The 22,273-nt window shown below is 51.8% G+C and overlaps 1 protein-coding gene across 1 annotated transcript in view; it reads left to right on the top strand.

Annotated features, from left to right (window-relative positions):
* The window catches only part of LOC111156316 (GCN1, eIF2 alpha kinase activator homolog), a 60,535-nt gene that overhangs the window by 22,935 nt on the left and 15,327 nt on the right, over window positions 1-22,273 (top strand). Inside the window, exons 17-44 of the mRNA XM_022517077.1 lie at window positions 1,092-1,167; window positions 1,322-1,481; window positions 2,300-2,489; window positions 2,587-2,711; window positions 3,422-3,600; window positions 3,910-4,003; window positions 4,587-4,700; window positions 4,793-4,991; window positions 5,879-6,034; window positions 6,513-6,694; window positions 7,756-7,836; window positions 8,191-8,334; window positions 9,529-9,656; window positions 9,837-10,026; window positions 10,238-10,308; window positions 10,962-11,127; window positions 11,484-11,678; window positions 12,850-13,096; window positions 13,546-13,667; window positions 14,010-14,124; window positions 14,941-15,120; window positions 17,545-17,765; window positions 18,964-19,032; window positions 19,238-19,376; window positions 19,466-19,662; window positions 19,858-20,000; window positions 21,255-21,372; window positions 21,484-21,699. Coding sequence (XP_022372785.1) covers window positions 1,092-1,167; window positions 1,322-1,481; window positions 2,300-2,489; window positions 2,587-2,711; window positions 3,422-3,600; window positions 3,910-4,003; window positions 4,587-4,700; window positions 4,793-4,991; window positions 5,879-6,034; window positions 6,513-6,694; window positions 7,756-7,836; window positions 8,191-8,334; window positions 9,529-9,656; window positions 9,837-10,026; window positions 10,238-10,308; window positions 10,962-11,127; window positions 11,484-11,678; window positions 12,850-13,096; window positions 13,546-13,667; window positions 14,010-14,124; window positions 14,941-15,120; window positions 17,545-17,765; window positions 18,964-19,032; window positions 19,238-19,376; window positions 19,466-19,662; window positions 19,858-20,000; window positions 21,255-21,372; window positions 21,484-21,699 — 4,217 coding nt within the window. The remainder of the gene's footprint in view (window positions 1-1,091; window positions 1,168-1,321; window positions 1,482-2,299; window positions 2,490-2,586; window positions 2,712-3,421; window positions 3,601-3,909; window positions 4,004-4,586; window positions 4,701-4,792; window positions 4,992-5,878; window positions 6,035-6,512; window positions 6,695-7,755; window positions 7,837-8,190; window positions 8,335-9,528; window positions 9,657-9,836; window positions 10,027-10,237; window positions 10,309-10,961; window positions 11,128-11,483; window positions 11,679-12,849; window positions 13,097-13,545; window positions 13,668-14,009; window positions 14,125-14,940; window positions 15,121-17,544; window positions 17,766-18,963; window positions 19,033-19,237; window positions 19,377-19,465; window positions 19,663-19,857; window positions 20,001-21,254; window positions 21,373-21,483; window positions 21,700-22,273) is intronic.

The raw sequence follows: 22,273 nt of genomic DNA, 5'->3' as shown, positions 1-22,273 counted from the left end.
GGAGACAGAGCACTAATGGTTGCGGGGCTGTGATATTAGGTGTAATTATAGCTGATTGGGTAATTGGTGCTGTCTTGGAGGTTTTCTTATATTACAAGACAGCTGAGAAGCTGTGATGGAGTGTGGCTGGCTGTACTCCCCCACCAGGAGACACAAAACTACTGGTTTTTCTTCCGGGAGAGAAGGAACAGTTGATCTTTAAGTGTATGTTTAAAATTCTAGGTTGCCTTAGGGGTGTCTGCTGCTAATCGGTGATTTGAAAAGTCTTTTGACTCATAAATCACAACATCCTATTAATGAGCTAAAACTGTTAGTCACTTCCTGATGTAAAAAAAAAAAAAAAGTCAGTTCTTATATAGGAAATACAATCACATAATTCAAAAATAAAAGATCCAGGAGGGCCTGTGTTAACAGTCATACCTCTGCTTTGATCTCTGGCCAGAGATCAAATACAACCAGTTGTATTAGCTTCTCTGTATCCTTGGTATTTTATGTTTATACCAGGAGATACCTTTCTGGATTGGTTCTTTACCTTTTTTACACAAACGATAACATGTCTGCTGTATGCATTGTGTTGGATAGACTTGGCAGTCATTCTACTCCAGTATGCCTATGTCTTCATCTGTTTTGTTTTTTTTTATTTTTAGAACTGCACAGTAATTTTTAATGAAGTAGAATACAGCATGTATTTTTCATTAGTCTAAAATACATGTGTGCATTGTCAGCAAAAACAGGACTTCAGACGAGCTGTAATTTCACATTGATAAATGATAGTCACATTGACGTTTTATTGTTCATTTTCCAGGCTTTCCAGTTCTTTCTGGATGTGTTCTATATATCTTTTTAAAGATTTTATTTATTATCTGATAGAGCACGCACACGCGTGCATGGTGGGGAGGAGCAAAGGGAGAGAGAGAGAGAATCTCAGGCAGACTCAATGCTAAGTGCAGAGCCCAACGCGGGGCTCGATCCCATGACCCTGAGATCATGAGTTGAGCCAAAACCAAGAGCCAGATGCTTAACGGACTGAGCCACCCAGGCACCGTGCATGTGTTCTGTATTTTAAAAACACTTGTTTGTCTCCCTCCCAGCCCTGTGTACCATGTTGCATCTGACAGAGAGGATTTTCCTTGACCACCCGCACAGACTCACAGGCAACAAAGTTCAGTACGTGAAGCTTGTTTACCTTTCCCCATTGGGTCAAGGGGGGAGGCAAACTGTGGCGGGAGCTTGAGAATCGGTGGTGCATGCACTGTCGGGGAGCTGGCTGCGGAGAGCTCCGCGCCTGCCCCACCACGATGCCATGTCCCTGTGCTTGCAGGCAGTACCACCGGGCGCTGGTGGCAGTGCTCCTGAGCCGCACCTGGCGCGTGCGCCGGCAGGCCCAGCACACGGTCCGGAAGCTGCTGTCCTCTCTTGGGGGCTTTAAGCTGGCGTTCGGGCTCCTGGAGGAGCTGAAGTCTGTCCTCAGTTCCCACAAGGTGAGGGCTCACAAGGTGAGGGCATCTGGGGTCAGAACTGGGGCTTGCTGACGTGCTTGGCCCACCCTGGTTATGCCAAGGGAGTTTGGCTGGTCTCTTCCTGGGCTTTTCTCAGTCAGACACCATGTATCGCCAGAATCTTCTGCCCTGCTCTTTGGCTCTGATAACACCTTTGTTTCTTGTAATTCGTAATTCTTTTCAGAGACGCTTTTCTTTCATGTATCATGACATGTAGTCCAACCTTTTTATTCTTTAGTAATGGAGAAACACTCTGTTTTTAAAGCACTTTATAATTTTTTAGAGCATTTGCTACCCATTCCCTCTTTTGCTTTTTTTCATACTGCTATTAAAAGGTAGACAGGCTAAATACCCTTACTTTATATGAGTTGTTCAGGGCTCTGGAGCTGAACTGACTTGGCCATGGGTCTCCAGCCGGTGGTTGGCAGAAGTGACCCCAAAGACCTGGTCCCTTCTCAGTGCTCTTTGTGCCCTCTTTCCCTCCCTCCTTAATCCCCCTTGAGGGATATGGGCCAGTGACAGACTTGTGGTCTCTGCCTAGGTCTCCTGGCCCAGTTTCTGTGGCTGCCTTTCCCACCATGGGCATCTTATTTACAAAGTCATGTGTGCTTCCTCCTTCCAAGCACATCTCCCAGCCTGCAGGTCCTGTTCCGGGAGCTGGGCATCAGTCTTCACTCTAGCAGGAGCTCCAGAGAGCGACATGTGTGAAAGGCTGCTGTGTCCCTGCTGCTTTTGTCTCCTGTGTGCCAGGCTGGCCCAGGGCTCAGAGCAATGGCGGCTCATGAGTTGTTCCCTTGTAGGTGCTACCCCTGGAGGCTCTGGTGACGGACGCTGGTGAGGTGACTGAGGCAGGCAAGGCTTACGTACCCCCGAGGGTCCTGCAGGAGGCTCTTTGTGTGATCTCTGGGGTGCCAGGACTGGAGGGTGACATCACCAACACCGAACAGCTGGCCCAGGAGATGCTGATCATCTCGCACCACCCATCCTTAGGTCTGTGCCGGGGGCGGTTACAGGAGGGGCAGGGACGCCTTTGGGCGGCATAAGGGCAGGCGGGCAGAAGGCCTCAAATTGTTCCCCTTTCCTGCAGTGGCAGTGCAGGCTGGACTCTGGCCAACGCTTCTTGCCAAGATGAAGATTGACCTGGAAGCCTTCATCACCAGGCACCTGGATCAGATCATCCCTAGGATCACCACGCAGAGTCCCCTGAGCCAGGTGATTGGCGTGTGGGCTAATTCTGGCTCCGGGTCAGTGAAATAGACACAGGCGTGGTCAAGTGCGGCCTTGGACCCCTCGGGTTGCAAGTGACAGAAAATGCAAAGTGGTTTAAGCATGAGAGGGATCCTCCTGCTTCTGACTCCTGAGTCACAGTATGGCTGGTCACTGTGATGCTCGGTACGGGGACTTAGTTGTTACCTTGAGGACACTGTAGGTGGCAGCTCTCTTGCTCTCCATCTCTCTTTCTCTCCCGTCTGACTCTCATCTCTACTGTCCATGAGGTGCGGCTTCATTCTCCAGCAGTCTCCTCTTCTCTCCTAGAGGGGCAGTTGATACACTTCCAGATGTACAGCTCATCCCTATCAGCTCCAGTGGAAAGTTAGCGTTTTCCAGTCATTTTAGCTGGCATGGGGTCTCACTGCCCCTGGGTGTCCTGGCCCTGTCTTTTTGAGCTAGGTCACATGCCCACCTCTGGAAGAGGTAGGAGTAGCTCGACCTGTGCAATGGACACTAAGAGTAGAGGGGGAATGTGACACCCAGTCAGGGTAGTGGGAAATGCTTGCCGAGAAGGCAGGCTCACACTGCGGCTGTCTACTCTGGTGGGCAGTGCTCAGAGAGAAGAGGAGCCGGGGACATTTAGGCGTGGCAGGACCCCTCTGCAGTGCCAGCCTTGGCACACCTTGACCGTGTCTGTGTTTGTCTGACAGTCTTCCATGAATGCCATGGGCTCCCTGTCCATCCTGTCCCCGGACCGGGTCCTCCCGCAGCTCATCAGCACCATCACTGCCTCCGTGCAGAACCCTGCGCTGCGCCAGGTGACGCGGGAGGAGTTTGCCATCATGCAGACCCCTGCTGGGGAGCTGTATGACAAATCTATTATCCAGAGGTGAGTCCCCACTCGTGGGCTCAGTTGCCCCAAGCCTTGATTTCGTTACCTGTAAGAGGGAGAGGCCTCTTTTATAGGGTTAAGGAGTGAATGTTTCAAGGAATAAATGGAATCGCTTATCCATTCGTTGGACAAATGCTGCTCTGTTCCAAGCACCTGCTTAGGCCTGGGATACAGGAGTGTGTCACGTAGCCCACACGCTGCTGGGGCATGCAGCTTCAAGGCTAGCTGGGGTTTCACAACTGGCGGGAGGCTGGAGGACCTGTCGGCTGTTTTGAAGCTGGCTGATCACCCGCTTTGATGTTTCAGTGCGCAGCAGGACAGCATAAAGAAGGCTAACATGAAGCGAGAGAACAAAGCTTATTCCTTCAAGGAGCAGATCATCGAGCTGGAGCTCAAGGAGGTGAGTGCTGGAAGAATCACATGTGGGGTGGCTGCTAAGCCTGGTGCCCTCAGCCTGGTGACTTTCCCGACTTCGTGTATGCTGTTCCCTGGGGTCATCCTGAGGCCTGTGCACACTCTTCTGACCCTTCCACCAGTCCCAGGTTCCCCTACCAATGGAGGTGCTCAGTAAATGCTTTTTGAATGAATGAATGATTTCTTGGCCTTTTCCAGGCTGCAGGTTATACTGGGGGAGAGCGTCTGTAGGAGGGAGGCGAAGGTTTAGATTCTGAAGCCGCATGATTACAATACCCTTTCCCGCACACTGAGGGACTTTTGTTTTTCTAACATATAAAAGGCTCTTCTTGCCTTTGTCAATAGAGAATCCACTAAGAAATTACTTCTCCACTGCTGTCTCCATCCTCTGGAAACCAGGTGGCTGTGGACTCTGTGGGAGGCTGGGGAGGCCACATGGTGGGTTTGGGGGCCCAGGTCACAGACTAGAGCTGGCATGGTGCTGACTGTGGGACTGATCTCTCCCTGCTCTGTGGCGGGGAGGGAGGTGCATTTCCTGGAAATGGAATCGATTTGCTCGTTGATTTTAGGAGATAAAGAAGAAGAAAGGCATAAAAGAGGAGGTGCAGCTGACAAGTAAGCAGAAGGAGATGCTGCAGGCCCAGCTGGACAAGGAAGCACAGATCCGGAGACGGCTGCAGGAGGTGAGTGGCTGTTGCCCTCACAGGCCAAACCCGCTCCTCGCTGTCTGGAGCAGGCCCTGCTGACCTGCCTCCTGGGCCAACTCTGCTTGCAGCTGGACGGTGAACTGGAGGCGGCGCTGGGCCTGCTGGACACCATCCTGGCCAAGAACCCCTCTGGCCTGACCCAGTATATCCCTGTTTTGGTGGACTCTTTCCTGCCCTTGCTGAAATCTCCCCTGGCCGCTCCCAGGATCAAGAACCCTTTCCTGTCCTTGGCTGCCTGCGTCATGCCCCCGAGGCTCAAGGCTTTGGGTTAGTTCTTGTTTGCTGGCTGCGGGCATGGCCCAGAGCAGGTCGGGAGGGGGGCAGGGATGCTCCCGGGCACTTATGGGGAGGTGTGTGGTGGTCCGGGCCTCCCGACTTCTGTTTCCCTATGGAAGCAGCCTTGGAAGCCCAAGCTGCATACCCATAGAGCCGCCTCCTCTCTCCCGTTATGTCTGCTGTGCCTTCGCTCTTGAGTATGAAGTTTTAGCCACTGATCAGTGTGGTCTTTTTGTAGCAGTTTTAAAACTAAGAAGTCAGAAATTCAGTGGTAATGGGGTTGGTTTGGTGCCACGTGGTCAGGACGTGCAGCCCAGAGCTCCTGAGCAGCCCTATGTCCCTGATGAGGGGTCTCTGTGACCCTTAGCTTTTTGTTAGCCGTGGAGCGACAAAGACCAGGTAGGGTGGCTGGACATTACGGTGACTTCACTGTTGGGGGTTACACAGACTTCCTAGCTTACAGGGGATGTTCCTGTGGGGGAGGCTAGAATCTGGGAACAGTTCTGAATGGCAAATTGGCATCTTTGGAGCCTGCTGAAACTTGCTGGCTGGCTGGGCTTATTATGTGGAAGGTGGGAGCTTCAGAGCTTTACCCTTGGCTGAACAACCCTGGGTAGCTCACATGTAACTTAGTGTCACAAGGACAGCTCCTGCCTGCCTGCCTGCATTCTTCCCCCCAGCAGTGCTGTTGCAAAGATGAGATGAGAAACTAGGTTGAGGACGTTTTGGCATAGCAGCATTGATTACTTTTAAGTAAGAGCATGAGGCATCTGTGCCTGGGGTCCCTGGTTTGTGCCTGGGGCCCCTGGTTTGTGCCTGGGGCAGATCCTGTGTCTCTGTATTGGTCATCCTCTTTGGGTTCCTTCTCTTGGACACAGGCACTTTGGTGAGCCACGTGACTCTACGCCTGCTGAAGCCAGAGTGTGCCCTGGATAAGTCATGGTGCCAGGAAGAGCTGTCCGTGGCGGTGAAGAGGGCGGTGACCCTGCTGCACAGCCACACCATCACCAGCAGGGTGGGCAAGGGTGAGCCAGGTAAGGAACAGGGCAGGGAAGGGCAGTGGGCACCGGGCCGTATGTGCTGGTGCAGCAGGTGCGGCAGGTGCATGAGCCTCAGTGCTCCCCACCCAGGGCTTCCTGAGGCTATGGCCTTGGGCAAGTCACTTCTGTTCCTGGCCTTTGTTTCCTCCTCTGAAAAGTGGGGGGTTGGACCAGATGGAGAATTTCTGAGTCCTGGTATTCTGTGAGTCTCTGTGACCTCCATTGGGAGTTTGCTTCCTGTTACTGTAAGCTACTTGTGTGTTTTAACGCTCTCTTCCTGGAACTGGGCAGTGTTTGGAGTTGGAGCAGGATTCAGAATTGGGCTACCAGCTGTCTTCCTATTCTGTGCTTCTGGGCGTCAGAAAGGGCCTTCATCGTCCTTCACCCCCTGCCCCACACACTTTGAGGATGGAAACTGAGGCAGCAGCTCTGTAGATGTCTGCAAGATTGTGTCTACTTTTTGCTCTCACAGATGCTGCGCCCCTGTCTGCACCAGCCTTCTCCTTAGTCTTCCCGTTTCTGAAGATGGTGCTGACTGAGATGCCCCACCACAGCGAAGAGGAGGAGGAGCGCATGGCCCAGATTCTTCAGATCCTCACCGTCCATGCCCAGCTGAGGGCCTCTCCCAGCAACCCCCCTGGACGTGTGGACGAGGTTGGCAGGGTTGCTCAGCTCTACCCTTGGCTTGAGGGGGGTCAGGGAGGCAGGGGCTCTCCGCGCTGCCCCATCAGCAGTGCTGGTGGGGTCGCAGAGTGTGGGCATGAATGTGTAGCAGCAGCCAAGTGTGCTGTGTAGTGCAGCACTCACAGCCTCAAAGAAGCTTACAGGGCTTCTGAGAGTTTCTGACCTGGAGAAATGGAAGGATTTTGTAGCAATTTATTGTGTGAAGTTTTTTTCCTAAGTCAGAAGGTAACGCTGATCACCTCTGCCTTTGACTTGTTTGTGATTATGAGATTGGACCTTATTCACTGAAGGGTTTCCTTCTTAATAGCTTATGTTCTGAAAGTGTGACAGATTAATGCATGGGTATGTGTAAAAATTCTAAGAACACAGAGACAAACAAACAAAAAATAATCGCCCCACACAGTAAGGCCAGAACAGATCGCCCTGCTTTCATATGATCGTGTACTCTGGTCTCTCATGTGGCTTCACGGGCTGTGTAGGGTTCTCTGCTGTGGGGGCACCGTGTTTCACTTAACTCTTTACCTGTTGATAGATATTTTAAGGTTGTTTCTAACTTCTCCCCGTGTGAGCAGCACTGTGGTGTGCCCTGCCCCCCTATGCACCCGCATGAGACACATTCTCGGGTGTGGAGTTACTGGGTCACTCAGCATGTCCTGAGCTGTAGCCTCACCAGGAGTTCCCATCCCCCCATACCCAACACAGCCTCAGATCGTCATTAACTTTGCCAACAATGGGTAAAAGACTGGTATCCCATTTTTTTGTCTGTTTCTGTCCTACTTTTGTGAAGTTAAGTATCCCTCTGTTTAGGGGGGTCATCTACATTTCACGTTCTGTGAATCTCAAGTACGTTTCAGAATGATCTGTTTGGAGTCTCAGAGGATGTTGGCTGACGGGGATTGGATCCCATGGAGTTAGTGGTAAACCTGACAGTGTTTCCCTGAGGGTGAGAGGATGCTGCTGCTCGTGTTGCCAGGCCCAGTTACAGACCTTCACCAGAGCCTCACCTTGACTTACCTGTTGTTCTCTCTTAGAACGGCCCGGAGCTGCTGCCTCGAGTGGCCATGCTGCGCCTTCTAACTTGGGTGATTGGGACAGGCTCTCCCCGCCTACAGGTGATCTGGTTTTCAGCTGGCTATTGCTAGACCTCAGTTTGTGACCCTGAGTTCAGGTCCCGGTGCTTGTGGTCAAGTCCTAGGTCTCTTTCTCAGCCTTCATTTGGATTTGGGCTAAAGGGCTGCTTTTAAGAGAGCCAGCCCGAATATTCTCAGCTAATGAGGTGTTCTGCCTGGGGCCTGCCACTGGTCTAGGCTGGAGCAGGGGGGACCTTGGCCCCACTAGGGCGTCAGGATGGGCATTGTCAGTTCAGATCCCTCTCTGGGCCCCTCAGCCCATGGCCCGGCCCACTGTCTGACCCCAGAAGTAAATAGTCTGCTGAACTGAGCCCAGCGCATCAACGTCCTCCTTAGGTTCTGGCGTCAGACACCCTGACCACCCTGTGTGCCAGCAGCAGTGGCGAGGATGGCTGTGCCTTTGCAGAGCAGGAGGAGGTGGACGTTCTGCTCTGTGCCTTGCAGTCCCCTTGTGCCAGCGTGCGGGACACTGCACTCCGGGTAGGTGCCCACTCCCTGCGGGGCCGCTGTGGTATTCCTTGTCCCTCAGTGCAAGTGTTTGTACTGCATGAGGGACATTCTTTTAAATGATCCCATCAAATGATGATGGGAGATACCTCATCAGCACCTGTGTGTTCTGGAGACAAAGAGAAGTCACGGGGCGGGTCAGGATCATTCTAGGAAGGGGAACAACAAATCAGTTGCCACAGTGTGTCACTGACTTTTGTCTTTACTTTAGGAGGCTTCACCTGATTTATAGATATATAAATATTCATATGTACATATATAGGCATATATATGTACATATATATATGTATGTATGTATTTTAGAGAAACAGTGAGAGAGTCGGGGGGGCAGAGGGAGAGGGGGAAAGAGAATCGTAAGCAGGCTCCATGCTCAGCATAGAGCCGGACTCGGGGCTCAGTCTCACAGCCCTGAGATCATGACCTGGGCTGAAACTAAGAGTCAGCTGCTAACTGGCTGAGCCACCCAGGTGGATCTCTTGGTACTTGTATAGATACATAAAATTCAGAAGATAAGTTTGTTTTTTCAACCCATCACCTTGTACTTGGCTTTTCTTAGTGCTTTTGGACCAAAAACTAAAGGATCCCCTTGGAGTCTGAGACAGGGCTTCCTGAATGCCGGTCTATAGCCCCTTGTTAGCAGTCTGTGAGTTTTCAGTGGCTCGTGGCAAAATATGGGAAGCAATGGTAGTGTGGCAAATTCTCCAGGACAGACAAAGGGAATGTTCCTTTTCTAAAGTTTTGTCCCGCACATTGAGAGTTAAGTTTTTAGATTTTAAGTTAAAAAGGATTCCACTCCCATTTGCCCATCATCTCCCAAAGGAAAAGCTGTGCGAAGAGCCAGAGCAGCTAACAAGTTGAGCTGACGTGAGGCTCTCCCTAGCACTGGTCGTGCTGTCCAGTGGTGCTCTGTACAGTGATGGGAGTATTTTATATCTTTGCTGTCCAGTGTGAGAGCCACGAGCCAACGTGTGTGGCTGTCCAGCGCTTAAAATGTGGCTGGTGTGACTGAGGAATCTAGAGTTCAATTTAATTGATTTAACTCTGAAGCCCCGCATGCAGCTGGTGGCTAGGTCTTGGATGGTGCAGCCTTAGAGGGAGGTGCAGAGGCAGATCAGAAGCTCTTGTGAAAAGTCAAGCCTTACTCGGTCCCATCCCACCCCCTCTCAGGGGCTGATGGAACTCCACATGGTATTGCCAGCGCCTGACACTGACGAGAAGAATGGCCTGAACCTTCTGCGGAGGCTCTGGGTGGTCAAGTTTGATAAGGAGGAGGAGATTCAGAAGCTGGCTGAGAGGTGAGAACCCCCCAGAAGATTTTTTTTTTTTTTTTTTCCTACTCTCTTGCCTCTCCCCTTATGAAAAAACTGGACCCAGAGTACTCAGCCTACAGCAAGAAAAGGGCTGGGTCCTTGGGTTTGGCGGGGCAGGTGCTGTAGACCCTTGTCTGACTAGTCCCTGCCTTTGGTCTGCTACAGGCTCTGGTCGATGATGGGGCTAGATCTGCAGCCAGACCTCTGCTCCTTGCTAATCGACGATGTCATCTATCACGAGGCAGCTGTGAGGCAGGCTGGGGCCGAAGCCCTCTCCCAAGCTGTGGCTCGGTACCAGCGGCAGGCGGCAGAGGTTATGGGCAGACTCATGGAGATCTACCAGGAGAAGCTCTATGTGAGTGGCCTGTGCACCCTGCTGCAGGCCGGGCCAGGGGAGGCTGGGTTGGACTCCGCTCGGCCTCAGACTTGCTCCGGACAGGAGTCTTAGAGCTCACTGTGGCCCAAGGTGGTTGTGACTGATATTCCACCTCCCAGCTGGCTGGCTGGCTCGCCCTGCTTGGGGTGCCTTTGTCACTGCAGCGCATTTATCAGCTTCTCTGTTGCAGCGGCCACCCCCAGTGCTGGATGCCTTGGGACGAGTCATCTCCGAATCTCCTCCAGATCAGTGGGAGGCCAGGTATAACAGCCGTCCCAGTCTTGTTCCACTCCGAGCTTTCGAGATACCACAGGTTGGCTGGGCTGGGTGCCGAGAGGAGGTAGCATGGAGTCATGATACAGTGGAGGGAAAGGGAAAGACCTCCCTCTGAGTCGGAAAGACCTGAGTTCAAGTCTTGGCTCCTCCTGCGCTAGCTGGGTGACTTTGGGGCAGGTGTCTCCTTTCCTCCCAGCCTCTGTTTCCTCAGAGGCCCCTGGGGACCTTTTTACTGTTCTGTAGCTGAAAAGGGTAGAAGCACCTTTGTAGCATAGATTTACTTCCAAACACCTTCACATTTGATTCTTTTACCTCTTCCCTCCTGTCGCCTGCTCTGGAGGTAGAAGGGTAGGTATTGCACTCACGTGGGGAAACAGGCAGAGCTGGTCCCTGGCCAGGGTCACCCCGTAGGAGGTAAACTCTAGGCAGATGGCAGGTCTCCATTTGAGAAATGGGTTGTTGAGACTATTGTGTAGACTGCTGGGTAAGCACCAGGCAGTGGGCTCCATGCTGTGCTCTGCACCCCAGAGGGAGCTGCTGCACGCTCCCTTCCCTTGTGGCATGCCGGGATAGAGTCCAGCCACAGAGGAGGCCCCCGACCAGCCCTTGCCCCCTGACATGCTCCCCTTTCTTCCCAGGTGTGGCTTGGCTTTGGCCCTGAACAAGCTCTCCCAGTGTTTGGACAGCTCTCAGGTGAAGCCCCTCTTCCAATTTTTTGTCCCTGATGCTCTCAACGACCGAAACCCAGATGTTCGGAAGTGTATGTTAGATGCAGCCCTCGCGACGCTCAACGCCCACGGGAAGGTGAGCCATCTCAGCCAGTGTGGGGGGCGGGGTGCGGGCTGGGCCAGGGCAGGAGGCAGAGCTGAGCAGTGTGACACAGGGAGGCTGAGCACCAGGAGATCTGGCAGTGTTCTGGCACCCATGGAAAATTTCATTTCTCTTTCTTTTGAGCCAAAAGGACCCCCAAAGAGTGTTAAATTCTTTTGAGCTTGCTGCATTCCTGCCAGGAAACTGGGAAACCCACTGGCATTGCTGGCTGCCTTGTCAGGATGTGGTCCTGAAGCCAGGCTCGGGCTCAGTCCTCAGGGCAGAGACAGTCATGTCCACCTGCAGACTGCAGGGTTGACGTGAGGCTCTGGGTGGGCTTGGCTTTCCAGGAGAATGTCAACTCGCTGCTGCCGGTGTTCGAGGAGTTCCTGAAGAATGCGCCCAACGATGCCAGCTATGATGCCGTGCGGCAGAGTGTGGTGGTCCTCATGGGCTCTCTGGCCAAGCACCTGGACAAGAGCGACCCCAAAGTGAAGCCCATTGTTGCCAAGCTCATCGCCGCCCTCTCGACCCCCTCCCAGCAGGTACCCGCCTCCTGGCCAAGGGCCTACAAGCCAGCTGGGGGTTTGGGACCCACTGCAGGTGTGCAGTGGCGTGCTAGGGCCAAGCTGGGAATCAGGGCCCTACTTCTTTGCAAGGAGTCATCCTCTCGGGCCAGCCTGGTTTGTAGTGAAGACTACAAACTGTACTACAGACTGTAGTGAGAGGGAGTTACTTTGTTCCAATAGATTTTCTAGATATTTTCATTTTTTCTACTCATTTACTAATAGTCTTTTTTTAACTTAGTATAAGCCTAGCACTGGGGATATCAAGATTTAAAAAAAAAAAAAAAAGATGGCTCCCTCTGCTGAGCTTTCCCTGATCCTCTTTGCATTCCTTACACACTCCAGGGGCCATTTACTGCAGTCTCCAAGCCATGATGTAAGGATTGTTGTTTTCTTTTTGGAAAAACATATATACTTCACCCTTCTCCCCTCCCAAAGTGACTTGCATTTTGGATCACCTAGAATATGTCAAATGCAGGTTTACAAAACTGATCAGATTTTGAAAGTTGTTGCTGTACTCTCTCATTAGGCTTCATGAACTGTGTCTAAGAGGCAGAGCTACTCGGTTTGGGCCTGGCCCTGTAAGGCAAGGCTGAATTCCCTGTGTCTCTGACAGGTTAGAAAACTGAGATACTTGGGCCATTTTTTTTTCTTTTTAAATATTTTATTTATTTATTTGACAGAGAGATCACAAGTAGGCAGAGGCAGGCAGAGAGAGAAAGGGAGGGAAGCAGGCTCCCCACTGAGCAGAGAGCCCGATGCGGTGCTCGATCCCAGGACCCTGAGATCATGACCTGAGCCGAAGGCGGGGGCTTACCCCACTGAGCCACCCAGGCACCCCTACTTGGGGCATTTTTAAGAAGGCGCAGTAACGCACTTCTCTCCAGATCTTTCTATGTGAGTGGGTCTTCCTGGCACTTCTCTCACCTGACCAGTCCTCACAAATGCAGTGTGCACCCTGACAGAGCCTGTGTCATCCACGGACATGTAACACTGTTCGCTTACCTGATGCCCTGTGCGATCTGACAGGCAGTGGCTGGGATGGGGCTGGGGGCCATCTGGCGGTGAGGCGCTGCGGATGGCTGTGGCAACCCCCCGGGAACCAGCAGTGGGTGAGCCACGGCACTGACAAGGCAGGCCTCTCCCGTAGGTCCAGGAATCCGTGGCCAGCTGCTTGCCGCCTCTCGTACCAGCCATCAAAGAGGACGCAGGAGGGATGATCCAGAGGCTGATGCAGCAGCTGCTGGAGTCAGACAAGTACGCAGAGCGCAAAGGGGCCGCCTACGGGCTGGCAGGCCTGGTGAAGGGCCTGGGCATCCTCTCGCTAAAGCAGCAGGAGATGATGGCTGCGCTGACCGACGCCATCCAGGACAAGAAGAACTTCCGCCGGCGAGAGGGTGAGTGTCTGAGCTTGGGGCTACCTGGGGTGGGAAGTCGGTCCCCACAGCTGCCACAGGAAGGAATCGGGCCTTTCCGTCCCCGCTGAAGGCCGGGTGTTTGTGTGTGTGCGGTGGAGGGAGCAGATTGGGTAACGCATCCCATCCTGTCCTTGGTGGTGTGGCCTGCACTTTCTCATTTCTCACTCGGCGTAGAGACTGTCAGCTGAGAGAGAATTGGCCTCACTAGCTGTTAATGCCCGGAAGTGACAGACACTGCCCTGTTCTCTCCTTTCTGCTCAACCATATCTACGCTGTCGGGGAGGTAGAGGGTGCTGCTCCCTCATGGGGAAGCCACTGTAGTCCCACACGGCCTTGAGTGTTTCCAGAGGGTGAGGTGATGGCAGGGAGGTGATCCTGTGGCTGCCTCCAGGGCACAGTCTTTCCAGCTATCCCGCCTTCTCCCCCAGGAGCCCTCTTTGCCTTCGAGATGCTCTGCACCATGCTGGGGAAGCTCTTCGAGCCGTATGTGGTCCACGTGCTGCCCCATCTGCTGCTGTGCTTCGGGGATGGGAACCAGTATGTGCGTGAGGTAAGTCCTGAGGCTGCACATGGGCTCACCGCCAGCTGAGGCTGCCCCTGGCCGTGCATCTCGGCTCTGGGGGCTGAAGGGGTGGAAGGGCCCCCTGCTGGAACCCCCTGCCTGTACCTTGGCACTGGTTACTGGGACAGACTCCTCTGATTCCCAGTAAACCATTTGCAACTCTCTGAGAGGAGAAGCTCTCCTCAGCTGTGTCTGTAGGCCCTGGCACAGGATCTGACACAGGAGACCCTCAGTAAGTGTTGGTCGGCAGGAGGAACGTTCAGACTAGCATCCGGCCTTGATCCTTGCTTGGACAAGGAGGCCCCTGAACACCTTTTCTCCTCCCTTGAGGCTGCAGATGATTGTGCCAAGGCTGTGATGAGCAACCTGAGTGCTCACGGGGTGAAGCTGGTGCTCCCCTCCTTGCTGGCTGCCCTGGAGGAGGAATCCTGGAGGACCAAAGCTGGTAAGACTGCTCCCTTCGGTGTCTCTGTCCCAGCCCCCTTTTCTGAAGACGGCCCTTGCAGGGATCCAGGGAGCCATCCAGGGATCTTGTCCCATGTGTGTGTGTTCCCCAGCCCATGGACAAGGACAAGCCCCTCAGAGCCATCCGGCAGCTCAGTCCTTCAGTCATTTGTATGTTTTCGTGCAAAGAACAGGCCTCTGGTGGGAGCCATAGCCCTAAGTGAGGAAGCCCCCAGAGCTTTAAGGCCCAGAAGTTTGTGGCATCTTCTATGACTTTAAAGCCCCTCCCCCATTAAGCCGTTTTTTAAAAATAAAATGTTCTCTGGCGTCCTAATATGCAAAACAGATTCAAGCTGTTTTGAAGCTGTTCTGGTTTGAGCAGGGTCAAGACCTGGGGCCCTCGAAGGACCTCTGTCCCCCTCAGTCCTTCAGGTTCCACCCTGCGGTTTGAGAATCACAGATACGAGTTTCTTCATATATGGATAAAGAAACTAGGCAGAAAAATTCAGTGAAGTGGCCTTGGGTCACTGCCAGGGCTCAACCAGGTCTTCCCCTGTCCTGGTCTTGCTCCTGGTCTTGCCTGTTTTCCCCACACCACCTTGCATCACACCCAGAATGCCATGGCTCAGCAGGCCTCAGGAGCACTGTGCTCACTCTGCTAGAGCCCCCACCCCCACCCCCATCCTCTTCCTGGGGACTGCTTTAGCATAGTCTGCAGAGGGGCAGGCTGGTTGTCCCTTGCCTGGGCAGCCGGCACAAGTGGCTCCCTGGCCTGTGCTCAGTGACTCCATGCTGGACCTGTGTTTGCTGTCTGCAGGGTCGGTGGAGCTGCTCGGGGCAATGGCATACTGTGCTCCCAAGCAGCTGTCATCCTGCCTGCCCAACATCGTGCCCAAGCTTACAGAGGTGCTCACTGACTCCCACGTCAAAGTGCAGAAGGCTGGACAGCAGGCGCTGAGGCAGATCGGCTCCGTCATCAGGAATCCAGAGATCCTGGGTACACTTCTCCCATGAGGGCCCTGGCCTTGGCTCCTTCTCCCATCCCTGGACACTGCGGGGAACATGTATTGAGCAAAGACTTTTGCCCTCTGAGGACAGATATATTCATGTTGAAATAATCTCTAAATTCTAGAAAGCGCTTTTTCTAGGATAATTAGCGGGAAGTAGTTTGGAAGCAATCAGTTTTGCCACCGGTTTAAGCAGTCCTCATTGACTGCACAGAAAGGGAAACTGAGTCAGAAGCAGCCTGACTCTGAGAGAGCCCTGTGCACTAAGCTGAGCCCCAAGGTCAACAGAAGTGAATGACACTCTCTGGCCCACATCGGCGTCATACATTCTTTGGGAACTTCCTATTCTGTCTCATTCCAGAAGACATGTGATAGAGGGAAAGCTTAGGGAAGGGTTATCCCCCTTGATTATGCTCTTTAGTGTGGTTCTTGATGGAGTGATGGCAGGAGGTTGATTTCTAGAAACAAAACCGAGCAGCCATGCCACCCAACATGTCACTTGTTTTTTTTTTTTATTTTTTGGGTTTTTTTTAAAGATTTTATTTATTTATTTGACAGACAGAGATCACAAGTAGGCAGAGAGGTAGGCAGAGAGAGAGAGGAGGAAGCAGGTTCCCTGCGGAGTAGAGAGCCCGATGTGGGACTCGATCCCAGAACCCTGAGATCATGACCTGAGCCGAAGGCAGAGGCTTAACTCACTGAGCCACCCAGGTGCCCAACATGTTACTTGTTAAATGTTAAGCTTCGTTGTGGAACATAGGTACTTGTTCAGTGTAGTTCAGCCAGAGTGTTACTAGACTTTTTTTCATTCAGAAAACAATGTTTCTTATTTGTGTGTTTTTGTTTTTCAAGGGGAGAGCAGTTATCCTTGGGTTTTATTGTTTTTCACAGCGTCTAGCAGCCCTGGGGATTCCTAGGGCTGGGAGCATTCTCAGTCTCTATCAGATGAAGGGAAGTGCTTTTGTTTTTGGGAATCCAGCATGGGTGGGTCTTTTTTTTTTTTTTTTTTTAATTGAGATATCATTTGCATAATGTTAAAATCACTTAAAAATTTATAGAATTCAGTGTTTTTTGTTTTTTGGGTATTTTTTGTATATTCACAAAATTACATAAACATCACCACTGTCTAGTTCCAGGACATTTTCCTCCCCCCCATCTGTTAGCATTCACTCTTCATTCCCTTCCCTACCTCTGGGCCCTGACAGCCGCTACTCTGCTTCTGTTTCTTTGGACTTGCCTGTTGGGGATGCTTCATGTGGTGGGATCATTTGTGGCTAGCTTCATGCTCTCAAGGTTCATACTGTAGCATGGGTCAGTGTGCTCTGTTGCTTTTTATGGCCCAATAATCCATCGTATGGATAGACTACATTTTGTTTGCCAGGTCATCTGTTGATGAACGTTTGGGCTGTTTCTGCATACTGGCTGTTCAGAATAATGCTGCTCTGCACATTTGTGTACAAGGTGGTTTTCTTTGTAGGCGTGTTCAGGTGTCCTGGTTAGATCCCTGGGAAAGGAAATTGCTGGGTCGTGGTACGGTAACTCTTTCCGAGGCACTGCTGGACTGTTTGCCAAAGCGGCTGGATCATTTGGCATTCCCAGCAGCAGCGTGTGAGGGTTCCCGCTGCTGACACTCTTACTGTCTGTCTTTTTGGTTACAGCCCCTCCGTGGGTGTGAAGTGGCATCTCCTTGTCGTTTCGGTTTGCATTTCCCTAATGACTAACGATGTTTAAAGTCTTTTCATGGGCTTATTGGCCATTTGCACATCTTCTTTGGAGAACTGTCAAAATCTTCTGTCCCATTTTTTTACTTGGGTTATTAATTTTTGTTTTTTGGTTTGCTTTTTGTTTCGATTTTAAATTGTTGAGCAGCATGGATCTTTCGAGTGGCTGAACTCCCTGGGCTTGTGGAAGAGAGAAGCCAGGTGTTTCTCCTGTCAGTCCTCTTGCTGGGCTGAAGGAGCTGACGCAGAGAGCTTGCTCTGTCGGGGCTGAACTGCTCGGAGCATGGCGTGCTTCACCACCGACTCGGTGGCCTTTGATGTCTCACGGCAGTTGTTTTGCAAAACCACCCTGGGCTACCGCTTCAATAAGGAGGCAGACAGGGCCCAAGCAGTGCTCCCATGAACGCTCAGCCGTGCGGCTGCCCCTCAGTGCCCATGGAAGGTCGCCCCCTGTTGTCCTGCCGGGTCAGGCTGTGCTGTGCAGAGGGGTGATGGCTGCCACCTTCTTTCTCATGGAGCAACGATTGCTTTTCGCAAGCAGGCTGGTTTCCATAGCCGGTGACTTGTGGGCTCCTAGGAGAGTCTCCCTGGACCCCCCTTTTCTTGTGTCCCTTTGTAGTTCTAAGGGGACCCAGAGGCTTTGCCATGCCTGAGACTCGTGTGAACTAGCCTTTTTCTTGTTTGGACACGCAGCCATTGCCCCAGTCCTGCTGGACGCCCTGACGGACCCCTCCAGGAAGACCCAGAAGTGCTTGCAGACCCTGCTGGATACCAAGTTTGTCCACTTCATTGATGCTCCGTCCCTGGCCCTCATCATGCCCATTGTTCAGAGAGCCTTCCAGGACCGTTCCACGGACACGCGGAAGATGGCAGCCCAGATTATTGGCAACATGTACTCCCTGACAGACCAGAAGGTAGCAGCCCAACTGGGGCTGGTGTAGGACAGACCAGTGGATCCTGGTGTAGGGCATAGAGTCCTGCACACAGTAGACACAGGATGGCTGGGGGTTTTGATCCCTGCTTATGTTTAGGGGAAGAAGACAGTTTAGGGTGGAGGGTAGAGATCTAGGCTTTCCGGGCATCTTGCAGAGCACAGTGGTTTAAGTTCCTATTAGCTCAGCCCCCTGATGAGGCCCTGCCTGGGCCCTCTCACAGACTGAGGGGAGGAAAGGCTCCGCCTTTCCCTGTCTTGGCATTGTGGCTGCTGTTTTGACTGCTTGTAGTTCTCTTGTCACAAGCATTTGCTTCTGTAAGCCTACAAATTAGAGGAAATTAGCCACGTTTGGGAGATTTACTTGGTTTACATACTCCCCGGGGCTTGCATGTGCGAGCTCATGGTTTCCCACAGCCATGCTCTGCTTGCAGGCAGATCATATCGATCCTGAAGAATTTAGGAAATGGGACAATTGGTGGAACAGCTAATCTTATCCACCGTCCTCCAACATTAAAACAGTTAATTATCGCTAATGTTTTTTATTGCATTTATGAAATTATATTCCTGAACATCAGCTTATTTTTAAGTTACAGTGAGCTGTTCACAAAACTGGTGTTTAATAGTTCTTTCATATTCCAACAAGTTTATATACCATAGCTTATATAATCCTGTTATCGGTCCTATACTGTCCAAGGTTTTCTGCTATTTTAAATGATGCTGCAGTGAACATAAGGCTTTTTCTATATTTAAAACTGTGTCTTAAAGCTGAATGCTATCCCAAGAGACATAATAAACCTTTTAGAGTGAAGAATGGGAAGATGATAACATTGTTCTGAAAGGAAATAACCAGAAATAATTTCCTAGATTCCAGAGGCTGGACAGGCCTTGGTCCTGGGACAAGGGCAAGAGGAGGAAGAGCATTGAACTCTAGCCGGAGGTTCTTTGGACCCGTTGAGGGTGGGCCTCCAGGCCCTTGTAGGTTTCCCAGCAGTCACCTGCGGTCTCCAGGGAGCCAGTCATGGGGGTTCCTGGCCAGGTGTCCTTCCCTGCTGGCTCTGTGAACAGCCCTGCTGAGCTCTCCTTGTCAGCAGAACGGTGAGGTCAGGGTCCATGGCAGAACCAGTCCGGAGGAAGCAGGAGCTGGGCCTCCACCCAAGTCACCTTTTGTGTTGTTGCAGGACTTGGCTCCTTACCTGCCAAGCGTGACGCCTGGCCTGAAAGCCTCTCTTCTGGACCCTGTACCTGAGGTGAGCCTGGGAGGAGAAAGGGGGCAGGAACTCATTATTTTAGTACATGCCTCAGAAGATTGGTTCCTGAGAATTCCTTATAAGATGCTTTTGTGTCTGTCCAGGAGAGGGAAGGAAACCCTAGGGTCCTCTCTCTGCTTCCGCGTGAGCATCTAGTTTTGAGATGCTGCCACTCCTCCCATCCTGGCTCTCGGTTCCCTGACAGGTGCGGACAGTGTCTGCAAAGGCCCTGGGGGCCATGGTGAAGGGCATGGGGGAGTCGTGCTTTGAGGACTTGCTGCCGTGGCTGATGGAGACGCTGACTTATGAGCAGAGCTCCGTGGATCGCTCGGGGGCTGCGCAAGGTGAGGACCCTGCAGGCCCAGGGGCCAGACCAGGAATGCTGTCTAGGGGCCCTCTGATCCAGGGGGTTCATTCTGTCCTTTTGTTGCAGGGTTGGCCGAGGTCATGGCTGGCTTGGGGGTGGAGAAGTTGGAGAAGCTGATGCCAGAAATCGTGGCTACAGCCAGCAAAGTGGACATTGCACCCCACGTCCGAGACGGCTATATTATGATGTTCAACTACCTGCCCATCACCTTCGGGGACAAGTTCACTCCTTACGTGGGGCCCATCATCCCCTGTGTCCTCAAAGTAAGCACCAGAGACCAGGCTGAGAGTAGCATTAGGGAGTTGGGGAGGATGCACGTGCTGTCCTTGGAGGCAGGGCTCTCTGCCAGTGGAGACTGGGTGGCAAGAATCCTCATCCTGCTGTTTAGGGGGTCCCATTTCCTTTGGGTCTGGTGCCTTGGGGCCAGCAGCCCTGGGTGACCCAGCCTCTGTGCGCAGGCTCTCGCTGATGAGAACGAGTTTGTGCGTGACACTGCCCTGCGTGCGGGCCAGCGGGTCATCTCCATGTACGCCGAGACGGCCATCGCCCTGCTGCTGCCCCAGCTGGAGCAAGGCCTCTTCGATGATCTCTGGAGAATAAGGTGAGAACTTGGGGGTGGAAAGACCCAGTGGCTTTGAGTTTGGGGAACTCTGAGAAATGAGAAGTAGAATGTGGCCAAGAAGTCTCTCCATGCTCTTAACCTTTGTGTAGCAGTGTCCTGATTCTCTTGAAAAGTTCGCTTTATGCAGTCCTTCAGTTTATATTAGAATTTTAAACATGAATGTTTTTTAATCTGGAAATTCGACTTCTGGGCATTGATTCCAAGGACAAACTTGGTCAAGCACTTAATTAAAAAGACATGTCGAGGATGTTTGTTGCAGCGTATGTCATCATTCAAAAAATCAGAAGTTGATTTTTAAAAAAGCCAGCCTGTCCCTATGGTGAGGTTTTATTCAGCCATTACAGAAAATGGCGTGAGTAGACTACATTAGCTGACACGGAAAGTGCCCCACCCGGTGCTGACGGAATGGTTCGGGCCCGCTTCCCACATCGGGTGGGAGTGCGTGTGTGCCTGTTGATGGACGTGTGTGCGGAGTGTCACCAGAGTATCAGGGAGGCTGCCTTGGTCTTGGGAGTTGGGCTGATCGTTGACACTCACTTTCTTTGTGTTTTTCTGTGTTTTTCGAATCTTTGCTTTGAATAGAACTTTGATTTTTGCAGTCATTAAAAATAAGAAACCTGAAGTAATTTGAAGAGAAATAAACTTTGTCCTTCTAGGCCTCTCTTTATGTGTCCAGTTCTGATGGTCAGCAGTCTTGGTTCCGTTAATGCTTCTTTCCGTACTCTCCCTCTTCTTCCTTATAGAAATGTTCATATATGGTTTTTTTTTTTTTTAAAGATTTTTTTTTTATTTATTTGTCAGAAAGAGAGAGAGCGAGCGAGCGAGCGAGCACAGGCAGACAGAATGGCAGGCAGAGGCAGAGGGAGAAGCAGGCTCCCCACAGAACAAGGAGCCCGATGCGGGACTCGATCCAGGACGCTGGGATCATGACCCGAGCCGAAGGCAGCTGCTTAACCAACTGAGCCACCCAGGCGTCCCCATATATGGTTTTTTTTAAATGTTGATTTTTCCCATTACTAAAATAATACATGTTCATTAATAGGAAACTTGAGAACAAGGTAACGGGGGGCAGTGTGAGGAAATGAAGATTGCCTGTACCTTTACTCATTCCACTATAACCACCGTGAATATCTCGGGTACACTTTCTTCCAGCGTCTTTCGTGCCCAGTGCTCGCTTGGGCCCCAAGGCCACCCCTTGCAGCTTTGTGACTCTGTTTTTGGCATCCTCCTCAGGTTCAGCTCTGTTCAGCTGCTTGGGGATCTCCTGTTCCACATCTCCGGGGTCACTGGGAAGATGACCACAGAAACGGCCTCTGAAGATGATAACTTTGGAACTGCGCAGTCCAATAAGGTGCGTGTCTTGAGTTGGTTTTCTGTCCTTGCTGCTGGGAGGCATGTGCCCTGGCACTCGTGCTGTGGAGGCTTCACCACCCCGTGTTCTCCCTTCTTTCCCCTGCTGCAGGCTATCATCACTGCCCTGGGCGTAGACCGGCGGAACCGAGTGTTGGCAGGGCTGTACATGGGCCGCTCAGACACCCAGCTGGTTGTGCGGCAGGCATCCTTGCATGTCTGGAAGATTGTGGTCTCTAATACCCCCCGCACCTTGCGTGAGATCCTGCCCACTCTCTTTGGGCTGCTGCTGGGTTTCTTGGCCAGCACATGTGCAGATAAGAGAACCGTAAGTTTCTGGACCTTGCTTCTGACCCAGCATCAGAGGCGAGGATGCGTAGGGCCCCCTGTCTAAGAGGAGAATATTTATTTATTTACATAGTCATTCAGTGGTTATCCTTAGAAAGAAAACAATCAGATATTTTGCCTGCAAGGTGGATTTATTCAGGAATAGCAGAGAATTGCAGGCTGGGACATGTAAGCCACGACAAAATTATAGGCAACTGCGGGGAACAAAGGAGTGGAACATTCTTTTATAGAGGGAAGGGGGCCTTCAGGAGGACTGTTGTAAACAAAAAGTCTGTTGGAGGTAACTGGGAGTTTGAAGTATAGTGGCTGTTCAGTGACTGAGTTGTGATGGTCTCTCATTGGCTGGGCTGTTGCTGGGGCAGGAGAAAATCTTCCTTCATCCTGCTGGGCCAGTAAAATATGTTTCTTCCTGTTCCGTCTGCAAGGTTCATCTTTTCCTCTTGAGTCTGCAGTTGATGAAGAATGGTAGGGTGTGTGGGAGTGCCCTGTTCCGGCCTCCTGATTCCCTTTTATTTATTTTATATATATATATATATATATATATATATATATAT

This window comes from Enhydra lutris, unplaced genomic scaffold, assembly GCF_002288905.1.
Source record: "Enhydra lutris kenyoni isolate GAN:26980312 unplaced genomic scaffold, ASM228890v2 scaffoldscaffold46, whole genome shotgun sequence".
In the NCBI taxonomy this organism is placed as follows: domain Eukaryota; kingdom Metazoa; phylum Chordata; class Mammalia; order Carnivora; family Mustelidae; genus Enhydra; species Enhydra lutris.
The sequence above is the reverse complement of the archived record's forward strand: the minus strand, read 5'-3'. Positions and strand labels throughout refer to the sequence as shown.